The 20,778-nt window shown below is 39.4% G+C and overlaps 1 protein-coding gene and 1 long non-coding RNA gene across 3 annotated transcripts in view; one reads left to right on the forward strand and one right to left on the reverse strand.

Moving 5' to 3' along the window:
- COL25A1 (collagen type XXV alpha 1 chain) overlaps positions 1-2,012 on the reverse strand; it is a 445,201-nt gene extending 443,189 nt beyond the window's left edge. Inside the window, exon 1 of the mRNA XM_035709664.2 lies at positions 965-2,012. Coding sequence (XP_035565557.1) covers positions 965-1,261 — 297 coding nt within the window. The 5' untranslated portion in view covers positions 1,262-2,012. The remainder of the gene's footprint in view (positions 1-964) is intronic.
- Positions 2,013-2,300: 288 nt separating this feature from the next.
- LOC112671630 (uncharacterized) lies at positions 2,301-17,268 on the forward strand. 2 transcript variants are annotated; one of them, XR_003143751.3, is made up of 4 exons: positions 2,301-2,594; positions 11,494-11,597; positions 12,583-12,815; positions 15,125-17,268. It is a non-coding gene; the product is annotated as an uncharacterized LOC112671630 (long non-coding RNA). The 2 variants fall into 2 exon arrangements; XR_003143750.3 differs by having other exon boundaries at positions 2,304-2,594; positions 12,649-12,815.
- Positions 17,269-20,778: the final 3,510 nt, after the last annotated feature.

Genomic DNA, 20,778 nt, shown 5'->3' on the forward strand with positions numbered 1-20,778 from the left:
TGACATGGTATCAAGACTACTGGACTTGTACAATATTTTCCTCCATTCTTCAACTACCACCACCCTTCTCTTTCTCCCTCAGCTCAAGCATATGCAGTCAATGCAAAAACTTGGCTTTAACATGTTGTAGCTTTAGGTAAGTTATGGGTTTGAAAATAGCCAATATCTTATATATGAAGGTCAAGTGCTTATCATGTTGTGCCATAACCACTGCCAAACAGCCTCTCTGTTGGAAGAGCAAACTCCAGAAAACCCCCGAACTCTAGTCTAATGCCACCCTTGGTTTTGATAAATGTAAGCTAGATTCCTTTCAACTCTCAACTGCAATGGCTCTGCATTCATAAACACCCTTACCACTGCATCCTTTATTAAAATAAAAAAAAATAAGCTACAGCTACAGTTTTTTCTTTTTAAACATAAAATATGAAAACATTTGATGTGTGAAATGATCGATCTAAAATCATATATAGGGTCATTTCACTTTTAAGAGTGATTACCATTTGTATATTAATAGTACCTATAGACCTAACCTTCTTATAACATATGAAGGACATAACCGATGTTATGTCTGCAAGGAATATTCTCCACAAGACTGGGAAAGATTCTTATGTCACTCTAGGAAACTAAAAAAGAGATAAAATGCCACCCTGCCATTCTGGCCACCCTTCCCTCTTTCACATATATATGTATGTGTGTATATATATATATATATATATATATATATATATATATATATTAAGCATGCAAACATTAAGAGTGAGGATAGATGATAGAGACAGGGTGATATCAAAGGACGTGCATATACATATATATGCTACAGGGAGCAGAGATAGATGGTCACCTAGCGTATGCACACACAGCCACACCAAGTATGCATATGGGAAGGGTAAAGGCTGGTCGTGTACACAGAATCACGCCTGTGCAAGATATTATCCACGTGCAAAAACACCCCAGCCTTTCACACCTGAGCCAGAAGTCGCTCCACTTTCTCTTGCACCATTGCTTTGAGCTGATCCAGGCAATCGGGAAGCAGATGGACGGAAGTGTCCCCTTTTGCGGATTCGAGAGCAGCGATCCTCGCCTGGAGGTGGTTGGTTTTCACCCCCAGGTACAGACAAGACATCACGGCCACCACTGACAGAAGGGCCGCCAGGGCGGTGCACGGGGGCACGGGCCAGGCACAACGCTGCCCGGCGGGTCTCGGGTTCTCGGAGCCTGGCTCCCGACCTCCACCCTTCCCTGCATGCTTCTTCACCAGCATCGTGGAGGGATCAGCTGCCTCGGCTTCGCCTGCCACTCTCTACCACTTCCAAGAATCTTGAAAGGAAAGAAAAAGGACGATTCCTCCAAAGTTCAGTCTGGGTGGCTGCACAACTAGTTGGCGGCGACCGAGCCGGGGCGCGGAGATGGGGCTCCGCTCTCAGCGCCGAGACCAGCAGACGTGGACCATCCTCTCTCCGCTTCCTTCTCTCTCCCGGGCTGGGAGTGAAAAGCACCCTCAGTCCGAGGACTGGTGGCAAAAAAAAACAAAAACAAAAACAAAAAAAAAGATAAAAACCGGAGTGAAGCCCACCCGATGGCCCTCCTGGCCCCTCAGGGGACGGACACCGCGGAAGGGGTCCCCGAGAAAGGCGCCCCGGGCCCCAGGGACAGCGCGACAGGAGCAGCGGGGGCCGCCGCTCGCCCCCGCCACCGAGCACCCGACCTGTTGCGTCTGTTAGTTTGCCCTATTTCTGCCTATTCAGTGTTTTTCCGCACGCCGACCTGTTTGCCACCTAGACTCAGGTCCAGGCAAGAAAGGCTGAGAGAGACCGCGAGAGCGCAGCGCAAAAGAGACGGCGAAGGGGGAGAGGAGAGGAAAACGAAATAACCCAAGGAGCCGAAGTCGCGGCTGCCCGAAGTATCTCCGCAGCCTCGCGCGTGCGAGCCTTAAATACCCTCCGGGATGCTGGTGTGTGTGTGTGCGTGTGTGTGTGTGTGTGTGTGTGAGCGCGGGTGAGTGCGCGCGCGCTCCGAGCGCGACGGCCCTCCCCCGGCCCCCTCCCGGCGGCGCCCGGCCTCGGGCCTCCAGCCCCGGGCTCCCGCTGCACGGCGCCCCCTTCCCGGAGCCCCGGCGGAAGCCGCCTCATTAGCATAATGTATTCACCTTCGCCCTGCCCGCGGGCTCCGCCGGGGACCCTCCGAGGGGGCGGAGAGCTCGAGAGGGGAGCTGAGCGGGAGGTCTACATTAGCATAATATATGCAAATAGCGGAAGCGGCCACCGTGATTGGAGGGGAGCCCGGCGACCCCTCCCCCTCCGCGGAGTAACTTCAGCGTCCCCAAGGGCCGCGTCTCCCGCCTGGGCCGGGGGCCGAAGCGGGGTCGGCTGTGAGGAAGGCGGCTGCTCTGCCTTATCCAGTCTCGGCCCAACGACCCCTCTTTATCCCCGTTAAATATGGAGAAATGGCCTCCGGGAGGGAAGACGTGAAGCAGAGAAAGCTCTGGCTCTCCAGATCCTCACTCCAAAGCTGCGGCGGGAGCTACCGTGACCTTCCCCCCCTCCTCGTTCACTTTCCCACATGCCCCGAGGCGAAGTGTCTGACTGACGCCTGAGGTAAACGTCCCCACTTCCCTCCTCTCCCACGGCCGCGCTGCAGAGCCTCCGACTGGGGGGAAGTTTCTCTCCCTTCCCCCCAGTTTCCTTCTCTCTTGAACGGGGCTGAGTCTCCTCCTCCCCTCTCGGTGTTCCTAGTCTGCACTAGGGTGCTAATGCGTTTTCCTGATTCCCCGTTTTGTGGGATTGAAAAAGGCAGCGTGGAGGTACACACATTTCTCAGGATTTAGGAAAGTACTGAAGAATGAGGTCAATTTTTCCTTTTACCTGACTCTCCTCCTTCTGGGTCAAATTACAAGATCTCTAATAGGATTTTGGAAAGTAGGTAACAAATAGCATTATACATCTAATTGACTTCGAAAAAGAAAAAATCGTACCTCTTATTCCAAAAAGTCCCTTCTTATCTCCTCCTTCCCACGAAAAAATTATCACTATTTTTCTTATCCTTCTTAATTAAGCTAGTGTCAGGTCGATGCTCATTAATGGAAGCAATCAAGGAAATACTGCACTAAGCTGTCTCTCACAAACGCAAAAAATATGGCTAGGTATGAAGCAGGGTAAAGACGTTTCAACATTTGTTTTTGGAGAAGACAGGAATGAAAAAAGAGTAGGAGATAAAATAGACACAACATCGGAGGAAAACAGTGAATTGTGCTATAAAATCAAAGGCAAAATTCCTTACAGTTGCCTTAGACCATTGTTTTAAAGGGCGGTCCCAGATTGGCGACATCAACTGAGACAGAATCAACTGACACCTACTGAATCAGAAACTACTATTAATGATTCAGAAGCACAGATCTGTGTTGTAAGGAGTCCTCCAAATGATTTTGATGCAAACTCAAGCTTGAGAACCACTGGTGTAACACTTTACAAAATTTTTGACAATACATCGTCTCATAACCCTGTGATGCCAGTAAGGAATCATTGGCCCCATTTTACATATAAGGAAACAATTTTCAAGTCACATTTAATTGTGATTAAACGTGTTTCTAAGAAATAGCAGCCACAGAATAGGTACAAATTTTAATATGTCAACTCTTTTTGAATTACCAGTTACCGCTCTAAACCATTCCTTGGTCTTCTTTGCAAGTATTTTCCTCTGCTCTCTGAATGTTTAGGTCCTTAGGTCTCCTTAGGTCTTTATCTTATGCCATCTTCTAACTCCGTACACAATCTCCAATGGTGGTCACAATTATCATCCATAAACTGATGAGAAATAAATCCATATCGCAAGCCCAAACCTCTCCCCCAAGCCTCAGACATATATAGCAAACTGCCTGTTAGATAATTCTACTTGAATATCTCCTAAGCAATTCAACATAACCTGCATCTTACCTCCAAACTCTACCTTTTCCTTTGTTTCCCATCTCAGTAAATGGAGCTGCCATCCACCTAGTGTCCCCAAACCAAAATACCACCAATAAGCCTTGCCTTCCAGCTTGCCCTCCTCTCCTCATCTACTTTAATTCCTTCAATACTTTCCATTGTCCGTAGGATGGAAATAATATGTCTTACAAATCACCACCTAGTGTCTGTCATCTCCCTTTTTTCAGCTCATATTCCCCCTCACACCCTCCATGCTACCTTCTCTAAAGGAAGTATGGAGACAGAGAATGAAGAACTTTCTTTGGGGTAAGTCACCACTCTTATGAAATTTCAGTAGAAAGGCCATTTTTTGTGTTGACTAATGTTGACAGTAGGTCACACATTTAATTTGGATGGTGCAGTGTTCTTATGACACTATACAAATTGGCCATGAGAAGGTACATTAACAGCTCTTTCAAGCTCTCAGAACTGTCAGATCTTAGTAGAGAGACAGAGTTGGAATTTTGTGGACTTGGGATCTTTAGCCAGAGGATTAGTTTTGTTTTATTTCTTTGGTGGGCACAATACCTCAGAAATGTACCAGTCATTATCACTAATATTTCAAAATCCAGTAGATTCTCTGCATCAAGCCCAGGGAAGACATGGATCAAGAAAGCTCTGGGGATCTAAACCCATATTGTTGTATAGAATCATCAGAGCACAGTTGTTTTGGTTCCTAGGTGGAAAAGCTTTCAAAAAAGTAAAAATAGCACTAAAAATGTTATAGTCCAGCTGACTCAGATTTGCCTAAGACTGGTATCAGTAGTAAGAAAAGGCAAGCAGCTAGTTGTAGAATAGATATGTGATTGGAAGAATAATGGACCTCTAAAGATATCCACATCCTACTCCCCAAAACCTGTAAATGGGGAATGTTTGGATTTACAGATGTGATTAAGTTAAGAATCTTGTGATAGGGAGGTTTTCTTCTACCATGTGGGTGGCCCCAGTATAACCACCAGGGTCCTTTTCAAGAAAGAGAGTCTCATAGTGAGAGGAGATGTGACCACAGAAGCAGAGGTCAGAGTGATATGAATACTAGCTTAATACTAGCTTCAAAGATGGAAGCAAAAAAAAATATGGGCAGGCCCCAGAAGCTGAAAAAGTCAAGGGATGAATTCTCCCCTAGAACCTCCAGAATGAATGCAGCCTTACTAACCCTTTGGTTTTAGAACTTCTGACTATTAGAACTGTAATTAATGTGTTTCTGTTGTTGAAGCCCCTGAGTTTATGGTAATATGTTATCACAGCAATAAGAGCTAATAGAGTCTCAGTCACAAGAAGTCAGTCTTCATCTGCTACGGCATCCTAAGCACTATTAAAACCACTGTAATGCCCTATAACTCAAGCAGGCCCTGCAATAACAATCCCTGTCTCTCAAATGTTTGTGCATTCCTATTTTACTGACACACCCATTGGGAAAGAATTGGAGATATATGCCTTCTCCCATGATATGTAAAATTAGGATGCCTTCTACTGAAGCATATTAAACAGAATAAAATATGTTCTGTTTCTTTGATGCCTTCCATTGGTGCAACTCAAAAACAATAAACCAGTCAAGCTGTAAAGCTACTCTCATCTCTTCTCCCTAGCCTAGCCCCAGTCATGACCCAGGACTCAACATTACTGCTAGCACTACTGTTACCTATCTCCAGGCCCCCGAAAAAAAGAAATAAACAGACTTCTCATAGAGAAACATAGAAGGAAGTTGAAGTGAGAAAGAAGGTGAACAGAAGAAAAACAAGATAAAGAGAAAAAAAATGAAGATAGAAGAAAAGAGCTTTTTAAATAAGCAGAACTGTTTGGTTTTTGGTTTTTGTTTTTTAGAAAAAGGCATCGTCCACTCCTATTTGACTCTAAGAGGCTGATCAATAGAGAATATATAGAATGAAGGTGAACTAGCACATACTCAAAATATCAATGTCTTATGTGTAATGTATTTTTTTTTTTTTGAGATTTACTTATTTATTTGAGAGAGAAAGAGAGAGCATGTGCAGGCGGTGCTGGCGCCAGCAGTGGGGCGTAGCAAAGGGAAAAAATCTCAAGCACACTCCCTGCTGAATGCAGAGCCCCACCCAGGACTTGATCTCAGGACACTGAGATCATGACCTGGGCCCAAATCAAGAGTTGTCACTCAACTGACTGAGCCACCCAAGTACCCTCCAGTGTCTTATGTGTATTTAGAAAGATTCTCTGACCTAAATAAATAGCTGGAATAATCATGTTATGCTGTTTTTAGATATTAATTATATGACACAGAAGTATTTTACTTGGTTAGAAAATATCTTTTAGCAGCACGAATTTTTAGGTACCTAAAACCACAATTTTAACCAAAGTTCGCCACCACAGTTCTCCAACAGAAGTAAATGTGTGAGAAGGTTTGTGGCCATCTTTGCACACCCACAACCACCCGCTGTGTACTTTAATAAAGAAGATGTTGGAATAAATTATGTGTCGTATTGAGCATGCTATTTCATAAACTTCAGATGAGAATGTGGTCCCAGAGAAACATCTTTTAAGAAGACAAAGTTTCCCAAATAGAATGGAGTAGGCAGTGAAGTGAATTTAGAAGATGCAGTTCTCCCACAGCCAGGCAAATTTCAATAAATCACAAACAAATTATGAATATCTTTAGGAACAGAAGAGCAGAAAAGTAGGATTTGGCTCTAGTGACAGGCTGAAAAATTCCTTTTCAGACAGATCAAGGTACTGATCCCATTTACACAAGCCTGGTTAAGCAAGGGGTTTATAACCGTATGACTCCAATCATCTAGATAACACAAGCCCTTCAAAATCCCATTCCTCTCTGAAGAATCAGTTTTATGTTTGTTTATTGTTCTGTATTTGTTTTGTTTCATTTGGAGGAAGGAGATGAACTTTTTTTCTCATACCTTAAATAATAATTTTAACTATTAATTAAATTAAATTTTAAATTATTATCTTATTAGTCTTAAATAATAAGATAATAATAGATTTTCCCAAAATTTGCTAATTTAATGGCTGATTCTAACAAAAGCAACTCTTCATCAAATTTACCAAATCAGGGACACCTGGGTGGCTCAGTGGTTGAGCATCTGCCTTTGGCTCAGGTTGTGATCCTGGAGTCCCAGAATGGAGTCCTGTATTGGGCTCCCACAGGGAGCCTGCTTCTCCCTCTGCCTATGTCTGCCTCTCTCTGTGTGTCTCTCATGAATGAATAAATAAAATATTTTTTTAAAAAGAAAGAATTTACCAAATTTGCCAAAAAAAAGAATTGTAATGCTATGTGAACAGAACATATTTGTAGCATTGATTCAGATCATGGTTACAAGCACAAACTATAAGGCCAGACTGCATGGTTCATAACTCACCTCTGCCATTGAATAGTTGTGTGACTATGGATAAGTCACTAAAACTTTTCTGTGCCTCAATATTCTCATCTATAAAACAAATATAATAATAGGTTTGCAGTGAATAATATGTGTAAAGCATTACAGTGTCTAATACTAAGTGTATTGTAAATTTTAAATCTTATTGGTGCTATTATTATTATTACTTTGAAAGTGTGGATCTACTAATCCACAAACACTATAGGGCAAGAAAATGTATATTCTTATACTACGAGGCACCTCTATATTCCTAATCATGATTTTAGTCCTATCTCAGTTTACAAGAATAAAATAGCATTAGGGCAATCTTTCAGCTATTGGATGATTTGAAGAATTCTCTAATCCAGGCAACCGTTAATGTGTTTTGTGTCATTTTAGAATAGTTTTACCTATTGTGGAACTTCATAAAAATAGAAGGATATGATATGTATTCCTATATGCCTGACTTCTTTGCTTAACATACTGTTTTTGAGATTTATCCATAATGTTGTATGTAATGCCATTTTGTTTATTGTAAAGCAATAGTCCATTGTATACAACACCTTGTTTATGCATACACTTGTTAGTGGACATGTGAATTGTTTCCAGTTTTTGCTATACGAATGAAGCTTCTATATATATTCAATGCACAAGTTTTTTATTTTGTCTATTTCCAAAACAAAAAAATTTTTTCATGTAGAAACGGCTAAGATACTTTTTATGAAGAAGAATAAAAAAGACTTAGATCTATCAGATAGCAAAATAAATTATAAAGGTATAATAACATAGTTTAGTTTTACTGCAGAGGTAGAAATTAAGCCAAAGAAACAGAATTAAGAGACCAGACACTAACCCACACAGAATGGGAAAGAAATGACATTGAAGAGCAGTGAGGAAAAGATGGACTTTTCAAACAATTCAACTGGAACAATTGTATGTTTGCATAGAAAAAAAAAATTAATTCAATCTTTTCTTCATGGAATGAACAAAAATTAAAAGCAGATGGTTTATAAACCTAAATATAGAAAGTAGTAATATCAAGTATTTAGAAGATGATGGAGAATATCTTCATAACTTTAGATTAAGGCAAGGCTTTTTGTAAATAAGTCATAGAAAGCACTAGCCAAAGATGAAATGATTGATAAATTGGAATACATTAAATGAAGAACTTTCATTTATTCAAAAAGAAAAATATCCAGACAGCCCAATAGAAAAGTAAGCAAATGCTTAAATAAGCACTTTTACAAAAGGAAAACTGCAAATAGCCAACAAACATTTTTAAATGGTGTCCAACCCCATAAATAGGAAAATGCACATTGAAACCATCATATTGTACCACTACTCACCTACCAGAATGGCCAGATAAAGGACACAGGCAGTAACAAATGTAACAAATGTGGAGCAACCAGAACTCTCATACCCTGTCAATTAGAATGGAAATTTGCACAAGCACTTTAGAAAATGGCTTGGCATGATCTGTAGAACCGAACATGCACAAACCCTTTGTGGAAGAATTTTAAAGGGAACAACAGTGAAAGTCTGAGCATCTAGAATGCTCTGTCAATAGAAGCCACATGGCCTTCTGGGAGACCTCAGATGGAGACTTAAAGGAGAGTGAGGAAAACATCCATGAGGAAATAGATTCTTGTCATGTAGTAGCAGATGTTGCAACACTATTGCCTACAGTAACATGGAAAGTAGAAAAACTTTATGATGAAGCCAAGAAGATTCCATTCAGAACACTGAAGGTGCCAACAAGTTTCTTCTTATCGTGTGTGGTAAAATATAAAAGGAGATAGATTCAGTAAAGGAATGACTCTTAAAAAGAAACCAGGTATTGTTGCGACTGAGAAATTTTCCATCTTTTCCAGGTGACAATTGATACTACTTTTAAGAAATGGCTTTTGGACAAGATCAAATCCAGTAACTTACAGAAAAACAGAAAAGCTTAAGTATACTATCTTTTGTTAAGAACTCAGAAATATCTAAAGGGATACCTCAGAGAGCTGTTTAATCAAGCAATAGGGCATATACAAAGTTTAAGGATGCTTTCCCTCAGTGGTCTCAATATAAACCTAGAGTAGAATATGACTTATCTCAGGGGAATGAACCCTGATAATATTTATAAGAGACCAACAAACTTTTCAAGAAAATTATACTGGAGAAAACATCAGCTTTGAACGAAAGGAGAGTACAAAAGGAGCCTTTGGACTCTAAAATCTCTACAGGCAGGAAGCAAGCTAAGAAAACTGTGAAGCTAAAAATACAAGATATATTTCATGGTAAAGAAAAAAATAACTCGAAGCACAGAACCAAAGGGTCAGAAGGCAGAGCCAAAAGTTATGGAGAATCATTCCCAGGAAGGAATAACCCTCAGCCCTAATCAAAGAACTTCTGACATGTGCTCAGGTGAATTTCAGAACTGCAAACCAGTCATTCCTAGTGATATTTTCTTCCCACTTTTAATTAAATAAGAATGACTAAAGCAGTTATTCTATACCTGTCCCACTATCATATGTTGAGCAAGTAATGGGGCAGATAACTTGTTTCTTTAGTTCATAGGCATTTATATAGAAAGTAACTGTACTTAAAGAGAGAAACTTGAAGTTCTCATCAAGGAACCACACCCAAAGAGCCTCATTCACACCTGGATCTCATTTAGGGAATAAAATTCTTGACTTCAATCTGATGCTGTTCTACAATGAGGATTTGGAGGCCTCAGGAGAGGATGAGTGTGTTTTTCTCTCTCTGAGGAAAGTCTTCACATCATGAAGACATTCAAACAGCCTAAGAAGAAACCCATATGGGCAGGAATTGAAACTTCTTGTCAATAACTAGCACCAACTTGCCAAACTTTGGATTTTTGGATCCTCCTGCCCCTTTTAAGCCTTCCGACAATGGAAGGGCCAGCCAATGTCTTAAATGAAACTTTATGAAAGATCTAGAACCGGAAGTACCCAGGTAAACTGCTCCCAAGTTGCTACCTCACAAAAACTGTGAGAATAATTACTGTTTTAAGCCACTTTGGGGGATAGTTAATTATTAAACAATAGATAACTAATATACCACATCTTGAATATAATGCTAAATTTCCCTTGCATTACTTTAATTTTATCATATACATATATATTCATAAGCAATCTAGTATTTAGCTTTATACGTTTCTTTATATAAATATAGTATGCGTATAAGTGTAGGTTTTTTCAACATTGTATTTGAAATATCTATTCAAGATGTCACTCTCTTCAAACATTTTTATAATTGTACATATACCATTATGTGATTATACCATACAATGTATAATAAGCATTCTCACCGTTTACCTCTAACTGACAAATTTAAAAAACAGTGAAAACTACAGAAACTGTGGTAGAACTTTCCTTGCCACTCTGGTCCTGGTCCTGGTCCTGGTGGCGCCCTCCTCTGGCTAGTCACACACTTGCTTGAGAAACCTTCTCTATAGATGAGTCACTTCTCTACAGGATGAGTCACTTTTGATATCCCATACTAGGTATTGACTGTTACATCAAGTAGTAAGTGTAAACCTTTTAAATGACAATTAGTATAACGGTGAATGACTTCTGATTTTGTTTTTAATTCTGTGGATTGTGTTTAAACAATTCAAAAGTATGTTCCTGATTGTGAGATACTAAGTGGTATTGCACAGTTGTCACTTTATTGAATGTGTACAACAGTCCCATGAAGTTGATAAAGTGTACCCTTGTATAGCTTCAGGTGGCTAGAATTAAAATTGATGTGTTGTTGCAAAATTTTTTTTTATTTATCCATTCTTCTGTTGATTGATATTTGGGTGTCTCTGATATTTTCCTTTTTCCCCTCCATTTCAAGTATTGCTGCTATAATCATTCTTTTGTACATCTATTTTTACACAGGTGCAAGAATTAATCTAGGCTATTATATTACTTATCTCTTGTGCAACAAATTTTCACCAAACTTAGCAGCCTAAAACAACACACTTATATTATTTCACAGTCTATATAACAGGAATTTGGAAATAGCTTAGCTGGGTGGTTCTTGCTCAGAGTCTCTCGTGAAGTTGAAGCCAGGATGTCAGCTGCAGCTATAGTCATCTGAAGGCTTGACTAGGGCTGGAGAATCTTCAAAGATGGCTCACTCACGTGGTCCATTAACATGGCACGAAGCTCTAATTTTTTCCTTACTCTTTTCAGGAGACTGCAGTTCCTTGTCACTTGGTTCTTTCCAAAGGGTTGTTTGAATGTCCCTATGACATGGCATCTAGCTTCTCCACAGAACAAGTGAACCAAGAAAGAGGGTAAGGGAGAAACTTCAATGCCTTTTATAACCAGTCTTGGAAGTCACATACTGTCATTTCCATCATATCTATTCACTAGAACTGAGTCACTAAGCCTAGCCCTTCCTCAAATGGCTGAGAACTAAGCCCCACCTATTAAAGGGAGAACTATCAAAGAATTTGTGGATGTATTTTAAAACCACCAGAGCTATATTTCTACTTCATAGAATGTATATATCATCAATTTTGGTAGATAATGTCATATTACTCTCCAAAGCTGTTGTGCCAATTTATACACCCACTATCAATACATAGCAATTTCCCTTGCTTCATATCCTCACCACAATGGGCACTGTAACACTTGTTATTTGCTTATATTCACATATTCTAATAAATCTATGTTAGTTGACATTTCAACAAGACTAGCAAAATTAACTCAATTACAGCACTTATTTCATTGCATTGAGCAAAACCAGATGATGATGGAGTAAGACGTGGATAATGTGAACATCTGGAGGGAATGTATCGCATAAAGGAGGAATAGGCTAAGGCCCTGGAGCGTGTATATACATTGTGTGTTTGAGGAAAAGCAAGGAGGTCAATGTAGCAGAGTAGAATAAACAAGGGGAGAGAACTGGGGATGATGTTGGATAACACGGTGGAAGGTAGATCAAAGAGAACCTTCTAGAACTTTACAGAAAATTCTTTTGGACAATAGAGATACATATTTGGGAGTCATCAGCAGGTAAATCAGTGATCCTCAACTCTGGCTACACATTGGAATAAGTTGGATTGTCCGAAGCCTCGATTCTCACTGTCACTTGAGTTCCTCTGCTCTACTGCATTGTTTCCTCAGGGCCTCTCCCTCTCCACTTAGTCTCTTGTATGGTCTTTTCACATGGTCTCTCCAGCAGGGTAGCTGGGGTTTTTCTCAAAGAGCAGTGTCATTAACACCATCACCACATTTAGTGGTTAAAGCAAGTCTTCTGTCTAACCCTATTTCAAGGGGAGAGGATTTCACAAAGGTTTGGATACTGGCAACATGATTCACTGGAAGCCGTTACTCCAACAGAGTACCACAAAGAGAAGTATGGACACTAAGGCTGTGAAGAACAATGAAAAGATGCTAAATGAATGAGTTCTAGATCGCAGTAGAAGAGTTGTTGGAATGAGTCCATTTAAAGCAGCAAGATGGAAAATTAGGAGGTGGTGGCTGGAGAGTGGAATACTTGATATAAGGTAAGTATTAAAGTTACTAGTAGTGGCAATGTCTGGGGCAGTGTTTCACAGTCCTGGTGGCATATTAGAAATAATGATGCTCAGGTCATATCCCAGGAGATTTTGATATAATTAGGTTGGAGGAGGCCTGTCATTGGTATCACTTAAAATCCCCCTAGCTTGTCTAATTGAGAGCTAATTCTAATTCTAATTGAGGACTACTGATCTAGAATATAACCTTGGATACAAGTGGCTGAGGTAAGCTGTACAACAAGATCATAAGGTTAAATAAAAAACTGAGACAGGAATATTGGAATAATCATCTGCATGGACATTGAAATCATTAAAAAATTTGAAGGGAGCAGTGACAGAGATAGTAAACCTGGGGCTAAAATATTCAAATAAAGAGGATGAGTAACTCCAGGTTTCCAGTTTGTGGATAAGTGATGGTACCATTGACAGGAAAGGAGAAATACAGCAGAAAAACATTTGTAGAGAAAAAGTTCAGAATATTAGAAAAAAATAATATATGACATGAAGAACTGGATATTCACATGCAAAAGAATGATATTGGACCCTACTTCATACCATATTAAAAAGATTAACCCAAAATAATTAGAGTCCTTAATCTATAAAGTCTTTAGAAGAAACATCAGGATAAATCTTCATGACCTTGGTTTGGGCAATGATTTCTTAGATACAACATCAATAGCACAAGCAACAAATGAAAAATATATAAATTTGGCTTCATCAAGATTTAAAACTTTTATGTTTCAAAGATCAAGAATGCAATACAATCCACAAAATGAGAGAAAATATTTGCAACTTGTGTATCTGATTTGGGGGGTTTGCATTTGGAGAATCCAAAGAACTCTCACATCTCCATAATAAAAAAATAAGTAACCCAATTTAAAAATGAGCGAAGAATCTAAATAGACATTTTTCCAAAGAAGATACACAAATGGCCAATAAATACATGAAAAATGCACAACATCATTAGCCATTAGGGAAACATCAAAACTGCAAAGATACTATTTCACATTCACTAAGATGACTATAATAAAAAATACAGATAACAAGTGACATCAAGGATGTGGAGAAAAATTAAAGCCTTCATATACTGCTGATGGGAATACAAAATAGTCAAGCCACTTAGGAAGAGTCTGGTAGTTCTTCAAACTGTTAAACATTAAAAAGAAAAAAAGCGAGTTCAACATAGAATTACTATATGAGCCAGCAAATCTAGTCCTAGACGCTACCCAAGAGAATTGAAAACATGTGCCTACACAAAAACTTGTACATGTATGTTTATAGCAGCGTTATTTATAATAGCAAATAACTGGAAACAACCCAAATACCAATGAATGAATGAATGAATGAATGAACAAATAAAATATGGTATATTCCTACAATGGAATATTATTCAGTCACAAAAGGAATGAAGTGTTTGATACATGCTACAATGCAGATGAACCATAAAAACATCATGCTAAGTAAAAGAAGCCAGACGCAAAAGACCACATATTATATGACTCAATATAATATAATATCCAGAATAGGCAAATCTATAGAAACCAAAAGCATATTAGTAGAAGATAGGATGAGAAAAAGAGAGAAGTGACTACTTCATGGGCATAGAGGCTTTGCCCCAGGGTGATGAAAAATTTCTGAAACTAAAGAGAGGTGGTGGTTGCAAAACATAATGGATACCTTAAATGACACTAAACTGTACACTTCAAAGTGGTTGTGTATTTTGTGAATTTTACTTCCATTTTTAAAAAACTTTATTATGAAACCTCTCCATTAAACCAAGTATTCAACAGAATGAGAACTTTAAGATCATCAAAGTTTAGCATCTCATTGATAGAATATATCTACCAAATATATGCAGTTAGAGTTTATAATCTTGAGAGGGAAATTTTTTTAAATAAATTTTATTCAATTCTCCCAACATGATACGTTTGGCATGTTATTCCAAAATCCTTAAATAATCATCATTAAAGGCCAAAGTGCTTGTTTGTGAAAAGGATATAATTTTTCCAGAAGCATGTTGACATCACAAAGAATATTTAAGGTCTCACTTTTTGAGATTTCATTTACTATAATTAACAGAATACGTAGCTCATTGCTAACATTACATACATTTTCTTACTCTTGTCACTAACATATCTGGTTCTGAGACACAATAAATGAATTCCTGGAAGTTAGTATTAGGTGAAAATCTTGCATGTGGATAGAATATGACATCAGGAAAGGTCTGGCAGTGGGGCTGTGGGCTAAGATCCAGACAGGCTATATAGTTTAATCACCTCATTTATTCCATTTTCCAGGCCACCCAATATATAGACAACTATTCCACATCTTGAACCTGAAGAGGAACTTTCTCTGATTTAGGAATCCAAGTCTTACAACAAGACTGATGTTAAGTACAATTTTGTCAACGTGAGTTGGCTACTCTCATGTTATCATAGCAACGAGTCCAATTCAGGGAACCTTACACAACACCAACTCCACAAAGTTCCTAGAGTGACTAATTATTTCTTGTTAGTTACTGCTTTAAGTACTGTAATCAAGCACCATGTGGGGTCTTGTGGGCACCTAACCTCACCACCAAAGTCTGTCCACACCTGCCCCAACTTCCCACATGCAGTCATACAACCTACCTCTTGGTGACCTTCTGGGATCTACAGATGCAAATCCCAATAATGAAACATGCCCTTTGGAGGATGGGCCCAAGGAAGAAGTGTTGGAAGCCTGCGAGATGGGCTTTGGAATTATTTGGTAAGAAATTCCACTGTCCTGTACCCTGAGCATGGTTGGGAGATGGAGAGAGAGTACAGAACAAGCTGTCAATGGGCATATGCCCTTGGCCCAGTAGACCTTTCAATCTGAGGGGAGGGAACTAGCTGGAAAGGGATGTAGACAGGTGCTTTCAAAAGGTGAAGACTGAAGCATAAGATTGGTTCTACTTCAGGCTAATGTTCAGTAGAGCTTTAACAGTTCCATTGACCACAGGCTTAAGAATTATTTTACGTAAGATTAGCCTTATCAGAGTGAGTTATAAAAGAAGGAAGCTGAATGGGGAAAGCCAAGTCACCAACCTGTCTCAGGACAAAGGGTATATCACATGAGGTTTCTGACCTCAGATATTACTGAGCTTCTACTCTTGTCCCTCCAAAGCCAAAAGCACTTCTCAGCTATTTCCCAAGAAAAACCACATATCCAATATGGGGGAGGCAAGGACATGAGGAGAATCTGAGCCAAGGGGCAGTGGGTGAGTCTCCAAGGTCTCCATCTTGTTTTCCATTCTTACCCCACTTTTGGAGCTCTTCCTCCTCTTCTCTATCACCTCCTACATGTGGCTAATGCCCCTGGGATAAAAGACTTCTCAGTTCACCAGTTTATGCTCTTACTCTATCCCTGTTCTCTCAAAGCAATTCCTCACTATCTTGTTAAGTCTTTGATGCTATTAATAAAATGTTTTCCAAATTTTGTAGAGATATTTTAGTTTATTTTACAAGAAAGTTGGGCTGAATTATAGTCAACTATCACTGGAGGTAGAAATCCCAAAATGGCTTTCAGAACTTTGTTTTTTTGGCAAATTGTGTTTCTGTAAATGGACCCCAAGTAGAGTTTCAGGTTTCCTTTGACCAGCTTTGAAAATGCATTACTTAACAAACATTTGTTTAACCAGCACTTCCTGAGTATTGCAACTATTTAAAGCACTATAGTAATCCTCAGAGAAGACAGAAAATTGAAAAAGATGCAAGCTGTGCCATTAGGATAAGGTAGAAGCATGAGGGGGAGTCAGACATGTGTGTAAATAATAAAGGAGTGAAGGAGGAAGGTGAAGTACCAAAATGAACTGAGTCTGGAAGTAACAAGCCTTGAGATTACAAATTGGAACAGAAATGTCATGTTTTGTGAGGACTATAAATCAAAGGTCTCAAAATGGTAGGCCACAGACTGAATTCAGCCCACAAACGTGTTTGCTTTGGCCCACACAGTGTTTTAAAAATAGGAGATTTCCCATTTTAAGAAATCTGGATTTCCATCTTCTGAAAACTCAGAAGATCTGGCAACTGTCCTCATTGCCAACTGGCAGCCATCAACTGGAGCTAGTAGAAGCTGCTTCCTTAGGGAGAGCTTAATTTCTCCAATTCACCACATTTCCCATCAGTCCTACACTGCCGGCCTTCACCCTCCGCAGGCTTCACTTTCTTCATCTAATGGAAAGTGCTGTACAAATGCAGCTTCCAGCCCTTCTTCTTGGAATCAGAGAACAGATTTTAGGCTTTCAAATCCACACCCCCTACACACACACACACACACACACACTCATATGCACACATTTAACCCTATTTTGCTACATAAAAACCGGAGATAACAAGGCCTCACCACCACCCTCTTTCAGTCATTTGTCTACTTTCTGTAGGTATTTAAGATGATGACTTCTGTGTGTGTTGATCTCGTCCCCACAGAAATGAAGAAATGGCGCATTTAAAGATTTGCCACTAATTTTTCCTTGGAAAAGAGAAAAATATCAGGCTTTATTTTTTATGGATTATTAGGGAGAGAAAAGAAGAGACTACAGCTTGCATTGAGGAATGATAAAAGAGAAACAGGACCTTGCCCACGGGAGTGGAGAGAGGAAGCCACAGGCAACACAGAGAGATTTCCAGTAAGGAGCTCCGTTCAGGTGTGCAGGAGCTGCATTATATTGATGTCTTTGCCAACTGATCACCCAGCCTTTGCCTGAGAAAAAGCTCCCACTGCCTCTGTCACCTTCTGAGTACTTCCTATGGATATACTTCAGCTTTCATTAAAAAACAAAACAAAAAAAAATAAATAAATAAATCTAACTGGGTGATGAAGATGGCTTTCTCTTTATGGTAAAGGCTGAGCTAAGGGACACACAGGTACATTCACTGAGATTTCAAAGTATTTTTATGTGTGATGGTTAAATATAGTTAACAGAATAAAACAGCACACAGTTTAAAATCAGACTAACCTGGCCTTGAACTCTGCTCTGCTCCTCATCACTGAGTACCTTTTTTTCTAAGTTTCCTGGTAACTGTAAGGATTAAACAAGACTATATATGTATGCAAAGTGCTAAGGCCCATGTCTCATATACAGCAAGTACTCAATAATTGTTAACTTTTATTATTGCTTCACTTTACATAGGATCCATGAATCAGTACAAATTTTACTTTGGGTCTCGCCCATCTTAATTATAGTCCTGTGTTGATGAGAGACTCAGAATTAAATGGACAGATAAAAGCTGGTGTACTTGTTACATCATGATTTACATGTAGAAGTCAGAACATAGTTTGAAAAATAGGGGGAAATTTACAAATACAGGGCATGACTTACATGAGAAAGTGATTTATAAATAAAATGGCAAGTCATGTCATCTTTTTCTCTAGCCTTCTGTATAAACCATAAAAAGTAATCAAAGCCTCACTCATCGGCAAAAGAACCTTAAACCCAAATGGGATTTGGCAGGCCATTCCAAGCCACTGTGTGATACACTGCTCATACCTCAATAGAAAGTTTTGCTTTCTGACCTCTGGCATTCCAGCTTGTCCCTGCCTCTGGTCTTACTCATTTGAAATCCATATTTGTGGGACACCTGGGTGGCTCAGTGGTTAAGTATCTGCCTTTGGCTCGGGCATGATCCTGGGGTCCTGGGATTGAGTCCCGCATCAGGCTCCGGGGGAAGCCTGCTTCTCCCTCTGCCTGTGTCTCTGCCTCTCTCTGTGTGTCTCTCATGAATAAATAAATAAAATATTTAAAAATAAAAAAAGAATATTTGTGTCCATATTTGTGTCTATTCTGACTCAAGCTTGAATCTCCTCATCTTTTAAATAATAATGGTCAGTCTATATTGTTTTTTTTTTAATTTTTATTTATTTATGATAGTCACAGAGAGAGAGAGAGAGAGGCAGAGACATAGGCAGAGGGAGAAGCAGGCTCCATGCACCGGGAGCCCGATGTGGGATTCGATCCCGGGTCTCCAGGATCGCGCCCTAGGCCAAAGGCAGGCGCCAAACCACTGCGCCACCCAGGGATCCCCTATATTGTTATTTATCATGACCTAAGCTTTTACCGAAATACTCATTCTATTCCCTTAAGTGATGATAGACTGGATACATTGACTATACTGCCCAATTTTCCTTCCTGTTCAAAGCTCTACATCACCCTTTCTTCCTAAAGCTCTTCTTTTATGGCTTGAGTTCCCAAGCTTCCACAGGACCTATATTTTTTTGAGGAGGAGAGTAAATATTTTATTGAAGGTTAACATGCATACAAAAATTAAAAACTGCACAAATCATAAGCGTACAATTCTATAAATGTTTTTTTCTTTTTTCTTTTATTTTTTAGAGGGGGGGGGCAAGCGAGGAGGAGGGGGAGGCGCACAGGGAGAGGAGAGAGAGAATCTTAAGCAGGCTCCAAGCCCAGGACAGAGCCTGATGCAGGGCCTGACACAGGACTTGATCTTATTACCCTGAGATTATGACCTGAGCTGAAATCAAGAGTCAGAGGAAGCTTAACGAACTAAGCCTCACAGGAGCCACAGCTCCATAATTTTTTTTAATGAACGCTCACAAAAAATAATAATAAAATAAAATAATAAAAAATAAATGAACACTCCTGCAACCCATGCTCAGATCAGGAAACAGTCATAACTCCCTCTTGCCATTCCCCATTTGAGAACTACAATAGATTGACCTGCTTCATTTTAACTTTATATAAATGGAATCAAACAATACAGATTTGTCTTTCCCTGACTTCTTTGCTCAACACTATGTTTGTGAGATTCATATTTTTTGCATATGGTATGCACATTTATTCTTGTTACTGTATGAATTTCTTATATATACAGTATTAAATATAACACAATTTATTTATCCATGTTACTATTGATGGATATTAGGGTTTGATCCAATTTTTTGGCTATAACAGATACTGCTGCAACATATTTGCTCGAGTAGTTTGGTTACTATCTACAAATGTCTGATGAATGTGTACCTAGGAGAAGGCTGGTTCATATGATTTGCAAATGTTCAGCTTTAATGGTTACTGACACACAATTTTTCAAAGTGGTCACAGCAATTTAAACTCCCAGCAGTTTTGTAAGAGAGTCCAGTTGCTCTACATCCTCCCTGATACTTGGATGGCAGAGCCTCTTTTAATTCCTTTTTCATTTGTGCTGCCCAGCTCAGTGCTCACCCACCTCCCACTGTTTTGAGATGGTTTTCAGCTTCCCATTTCACCCTCTATCCTTGTACCCCTAGCAGCCCCAACTCAGCAGCATCCCTTGTTCTAGTTAATATTTATATTAAAACTAAACCCACCCTTGTGGTTGAAGTACTACCTTATATGTACTAGCAGTAAAGAAGTGACATTGCTCATTAAATAATCCCCTTAGACTTCCCATATGTAATTTTGCCTAACTTGGAGCTAGTTGACTTGAGTAGTCAGTCATGGACATGTCTATATACCCAGGGCTGAATGTGCAAATTTTATAAATCTTCTATTTTAAAAATATTGCTGTATTAGATCCTACAGTCTAAAGGACACTTTAAAATGACTGGGAAGGAGATAGCAATCTTGTGACTTATTACTTTACAGAAAGCATGACTTCAGTGCCATAATGTTGGAGATATCATAGAGTGAAGGATTAAAGCAAAATGCAAGTATATGATATCAGGACCCTGTAAGATCTGCTTCTTATTAAACTTAGCCAAAAGAGAATCCACTCACATTCTTCTCTTCCTAAATGTAGTTCCTTTTACTAGAAAAGAGATCACATAAATTCTAATGTATTCCATTTCCTTCTAAAGCATTTTTCAGTGCTAAATTCAGTTTTTTCCAAAAGCAGAGGACAGATGAAACACTTCAAAGAAAACATAGCAGGTAAAACATTATTATTTTTTTCAAATCTACATTATGCTCATGTATTCTTTACTCAAATGTTTG

Source organism: Canis lupus, chromosome 32 (genome assembly GCF_003254725.2).
Source record: "Canis lupus dingo isolate Sandy chromosome 32, ASM325472v2, whole genome shotgun sequence".
NCBI classification, from domain to species: domain Eukaryota; kingdom Metazoa; phylum Chordata; class Mammalia; order Carnivora; family Canidae; genus Canis; species Canis lupus.